At 34.4% G+C, this 5,185-nt stretch overlaps 1 protein-coding gene across 3 annotated transcripts; it reads left to right on the plus strand.

Annotated features, from left to right (window-relative positions):
* Positions 1-393: 393 nt before the first annotated feature.
* Positions 394-2,903, plus strand: LOC145091992 (ADP-ribosylation factor 1). 3 transcript variants are annotated; one of them, XM_079029850.1, is made up of 7 exons: positions 394-549; positions 1,704-1,876; positions 1,969-2,039; positions 2,134-2,253; positions 2,330-2,448; positions 2,532-2,613; positions 2,691-2,903. In XM_079029850.1, the coding sequence occupies exons 2-7, from the start codon at positions 1,729-1,731 to the stop codon at positions 2,694-2,696; spliced, it is 546 nt and encodes a 181-aa protein (XP_078885976.1). In that variant the 5' UTR covers positions 394-549; positions 1,704-1,728; the 3' UTR covers positions 2,697-2,903. The 3 variants fall into 3 exon arrangements, with proteins under 3 accessions (XP_078885976.1, XP_078885974.1, XP_078885975.1); XM_079029848.1 differs by lacking the exon at positions 2,691-2,903 and having other exon boundaries at positions 2,532-2,625; XM_079029849.1 differs by lacking the exon at positions 2,691-2,903 and having other exon boundaries at positions 456-605; positions 2,532-2,625.
* The last annotated feature ends 2,282 nt before the right edge of the window (positions 2,904-5,185 follow it).

Genomic DNA, 5,185 nt, shown 5'->3' on the forward strand with positions numbered 1-5,185 from the left:
GTTTTAATCGGCCGATAACTAGTTTAGGTGCTTGTTCGGGAGGTGGGCCTGGAGAGAGAGAAAGAGAGAGAGAGAGAGAGAGAGAGAGAGAGATTTCTTAATTTTTTAATCATAAAAATAGATTAAAAATGAAAGAAAAAATGAAAAAGAAATACCTCAAGGGTATTTTAGTCTTTTAAGTTTTCCGAGGGACCAAAACTACAAGTAAACTACCTCAAAAGGACCTCCAATCCAAAAAAGTCGTGGTTCGAACTAAAACCCAAAAAAATACATACCATAAGACATTTTTGCAATTTAGTCTATAAATAAATACGATAACGGGTTTAACATCGTAAGTCATTTTCCATTTTTAATATCCTTTTTTAAAATATGTGTTAGAAATGTTGATTAATGGTAACCAGCGATATCCGGGGGTTATTTAACCTCATATTCATTATCTGTTTTCTCGCCCTCTTATTTTACAGACTCCCTTTCTCGCTTTCTCTCTCCTCTTCTCAATCTCTCACTTCAAAACGTCCGATTGATCCTTCTCGAACAATCTTTTCTCAGGTAAATCTAGATCCAGATCTTCTTTTTTCTCATTTCCTTCTCGGATCTCAACGTTTGTAAGTTAGATTCAAATTTTGTTTCTCGTACTATCAGGTCATCGTCTTATTTGTTGATCGCTTGAAGGTCGTCTGTATTTCTGTGTTTCTTATGCGATCTAGAAATTTCTGGATGATACTGCTGTATTGATTTAAGATTATACGTGTCTAGCGGAATTTTTGATCGAATTGTTGATTGGATTGATGTATGTTGAGATTTTGATCGCCGATCTGAATATTTACTAATGTTACTCTTTTATAAACTTTGATTAGATCTGTTATAAGGATGAATCTTGTTCTAAATTCCGTTTCTGAGGTGAATATGTGATCATTATTTTGGTTGTAATGTTTTTTTATATGGCCGAACCTGTAAATCCGTCTGGTTTGATTTCACTTTGAAGGAAACGGTGGTTTTTTGTTTTTAATTTAGGTCTTTAGACAGCGAACCTTCTTTCTTTTGTTGATATCATAACATTGTTTTACTGCTGAATGAGGATAGATCCATTTGATCTGAACGTTTCTCAAATATTTATGTTATCTTCTGCAATTTTCTTACTCTAGATCTCTGTTTATCACCTTACATTTTCCAGTTTATTGTATAAGAAAAGCCATCTGTCTGAAGGTCCGTGTATTTCTGTGTGTGATCAATATTCTTTTGGATTTCACTATACGTGATTGCGATACTTGAATTTTTTGGATCTTATCATATGCACATTTACATGGTGTTTCTTGCCACCTTGAAGATTTTGTTGTGGCATCTTATGATCTGAATATTATAATACGTTGGAGAGGTTGACTTTTTGAGTTTATTTATCCCAAAAATGAGTTTTTGAAGCTATAAAATCTTTCAGCCTGTACGATTTCTTGTATCCGTAATTAGGAATGGTTTAGTGGAATGTGTAGGTCCACTAAGTCTGATTTTATATTTAAAATACAACTTTTCATACTTTAAAGTTTCTTTATTTTATTTTAATATTATCTGCTGATATTAATACGAGTGGATTTTAGAAGATCAGAACCATAATTTTATAATAAAGCATGTGAGATGCAATTTTGAAATACTTATGCTGAGATATAGTTTCATAATATCTGAGCAAGTGTTGTTGTGTGTATTTATAGGGATCCTGAGTAGCAAGAGGATAGAATGGGGCTTACTTTCACCAAACTTTTTAGCCGGCTCTTTGCCAAGAAAGAGATGCGAATATTGATGGTGGGTCTCGATGCAGCTGGTAAGACAACCATTTTGTACAAGCTCAAGCTTGGGGAGATTGTCACCACAATTCCTACCATAGGTAATCAATCATTTCTGCAATGGGTTTTCTTTTTCTGACTTATTGTCTTTATGCTGTATCTTTAGCAATGATCTTATTGTTGCTGTTTGCAGGTTTTAATGTGGAGACTGTTGAATACAAAAACATTAGCTTCACAGTGTGGGATGTTGGGGGTCAGGACAAGGTAAAAATGTTGTTTAACTTGTATATATAATATATATACATATCATATCATATATGAATTTTGATGTGTTTATGTTTTTTGTATATGTGCACAGATTCGTCCATTATGGAGGCATTATTTCCAGAACACACAAGGTCTTATCTTTGTGGTTGATAGCAATGACAGGGACAGAGTTGTTGAGGCAAGAGATGAATTGCACAGGATGTTGAATGAGGTAATAAGTTTGTTATTACTTTACTATAACTATATATAAGAAGTCATGTATGTATGATGAAATTTATTTGTGACAGGATGAGTTAAGAGATGCAGTTCTTCTTGTATTTGCTAACAAACAAGATCTCCCAAATGCAATGAATGCTGCTGAAATCACTGATAAGCTTGGCCTCCACTCCCTCCGACAGCGCCACTGGTAAAATAATTAAAATAAAATAATAATTCCATGGTTTTTATAATAAACTTTCTGATCGATTATTTTATTTCTTTCTTGATCAGGTACATCCAGAGCACTTGTGCAACATCTGGAGAGGGACTTTATGAGGGATTGGATTGGCTGTCCAACAACATAGCAAACAAGGCAAGTATCTAGAATAAATAATTCCATTTTAAGAATTAATTAATAATAATAAAAATCCTTATTTGATTTTGCTACAGGCATGAGGGAGGGGGTGATTGATGTTTTGTGTTTATGAATGAGGGTGGATCTTGGAAGCAAGTTTTGGTTTTGAGGTTGGCCAGTTTCTGTGGTTTTGGAAGTTCTTTTAAAAAAAATGTTATTTTTTGCTTTTGATATAGAAGTGATGGATGAACATGTGGAATTGAATATATTGTTTGTTTGAATTTGCAAGTATGTGGTAGGTTTGATTCCTTTTTTTTTTTTTTTGTTATCTCAACTTGTAAGAGGTTTTAATTGTTTTTGTGGTTGCTAGGTGTTGAGTAACTAACTACCTATGTAGTTTGCTGGTATGATCTCTCATTCTCCCTCTTGTTTAAATACATCTAGTAAGGCATTATATGCCAAATTCAAAAAAAAAAAAGTTGGGACTTTTGAGATCATATTTAAAAGAAAAAAATATAAACTACAAACAGCAGCAGTTAAAACAAGAAAAAGTAAAGTAACAACACAATAGGACCCAATCACCAAATTTGAAGCACCAGAGTATTTTGGCTGAAATAGCAACAAACTTTTCCGTCTATTTTCTTTTTTTATAAAAATACAGTTGCCTTCACATTAAACCATTGGCACCGAAAGTTTGAGTTAGTATCACAATATTCAGAAGTTAGAACCATTGGGAACTTCAGACCATGCTAATTCAGAAGTCAGAACTTAGCGATTGAAAAGTATCCCCGTTACATCATAGTTACGCCATTGTTGAATATCTTTTGTGAAAAGTACATGTTAGAAATAGATGTTCCGACTCCTCATTAGAGTTTTTGCATGATGCACCCAATCTATACAAAACAATTAACTTTATTTGGGACCCGGTTGTTGTATTCAAACTCGGGGTAACATGTCGGGAATATTTTAGATGCAATTACTTGACTTATGATTTGACCGACAAGAACACCATGTGTCTATGGTATCCATGTGATTGGGGGAAGGTGGCAATGGTCCAACATGAATTTTTGTTTTTTCAGAGCCCCAGTTGTGGCTGTTGCAGAATGCACAGACCCTCTGCTGCTCGACATTACGTTTTTTTGGCCCTCTACAACTAATACAACAGCTCATTCCAGAATTGACTTCTTATCCCTAAAGTCCATTTTCTTATGGAAGTAACCGGAAACATTAATCTCAAGTTCTGGAAGTCATTCCCAATAGATGCAATTGTTGTCCAAGTACCGGAAGGACCTTGTTTTGCCATATTGAGCCAAGATGATACTCTTTTAGTCTCCACCTCCACACCTACACACCTAGCAAGTAGTGCAAGTGTTGTACCTCTTAAGCACCCGACACCAAGTCCACCAGATCGTTTAGGGCAAAGGATTTTGTTTCAAGCTACCCGACATTTTTGCATTGTTTGACTTGCAGATGGTATCCATCTCTCCCAACCACTTAAATTTTTTTTTTAAATTAAATACAAAGCAATTAAAATCATACAAAATTAGTTAACAAAAATATTTAAAAAATACAAACTAATTAAAACATACAAAACTAAATTGGTACAAGTTTTAATGCATGACGTATAAACAAGGTTGTAAAAAACGTTCGGCAAATGATTAATTGGGGACCATAAATTGTTAATTTTGAATTTTAAAAAATTAAATATGACTAATATCATCACAAATTTTGTAAATACCACAAATATCATAATAAAATAGGTTAATATTATTTATACAACATCAAACATTCCTCAAATAGTTTCTATCGGTATATAATTTTTTCAAAATGTTAAAATTTCATTGTTTGCTGCTGCATTGCTCATTCTAGTTGCTCGGATAAAACCTAGGGAATAATTGGAGATTAATCGGGATCTAATCGAGATTTTTACAACATTGTGTATAAATAACCAAAACATGAGAGAGAGAGAGAGAGAGAGAGAGAGAGAGAGAGAGAGAGACCCGTTGAATCTAACAATTAGGAGGTACCTCCAAGGTGGGAGCGGTGTTCATGGAGGTACCGATGGTATTTCCTTCTAATTTTCTCCGAGGAATATAGTACAAGTAATGGTTCTTTAAAGAAAGAAGTAATAGTTTGCGAGATTCCAAGAACCACTTTTATCAATGTTAGAGGATCACCCAATAATAGGGTTTTTTACCTTCCAAATAGAGAGCTTTGTGTTGAATTTTTTGACATATTAGCCCCACACGAAGCCCAAGATAATTGTGAAGGGAACATACTGTCATCCATAGTTTGTATACATTACTTTTACAAAAACCAACTTTTAACCCCAAAATAACTTGTAAGCATCGTAGAATTCTTGCAATATTCCGAAAGTTGGATGACGACCACTCCCCATGAAGATAACATTGTTGGTATAGTAAAGGCGTGAGAGGGTAAGTCCCTCGGAAGGTGTTCTAATGTCATGGAAAACACCAATAGAGCTAGCTTTTGCCATAACCACATATGCAAGGCTTCCGTCACGATGATAAAGAAGCAAGGTGAGAGGAGGCCACCTTCACTACTAATACTACTACTCGAGAAATGTCTC

The sequence above is a fragment of the Lactuca serriola genome, chromosome 3 (genome assembly GCF_051521515.1).
Source record: "Lactuca serriola cultivar US96UC23 chromosome 3, Lser_US96UC23_V15, whole genome shotgun sequence".
Classification (NCBI taxonomy): Eukaryota; Viridiplantae; Streptophyta; class Magnoliopsida; order Asterales; family Asteraceae; genus Lactuca; species Lactuca serriola.

Excerpts from the sequence above, each read along its gene's own strand:
- LOC145091992 (XM_079029848.1), top strand. The coding sequence starts at position 1,729 with ATGGGGCTTACTTTCACCAAACTTTTTAGCCGGCTCTTTGCCAAGAAA. Across the intron at positions 1,877-1,968 it reads CACCACAATTCCTACCATAG|GTTTTAATGTGGAGACTGTT; the intron begins GTAATCAATCAT and ends TGCTGTTTGCAG. Across the intron at positions 2,254-2,329 it reads TGCACAGGATGTTGAATGAG|GATGAGTTAAGAGATGCAGT; the intron begins GTAATAAGTTTG and ends TATTTGTGACAG.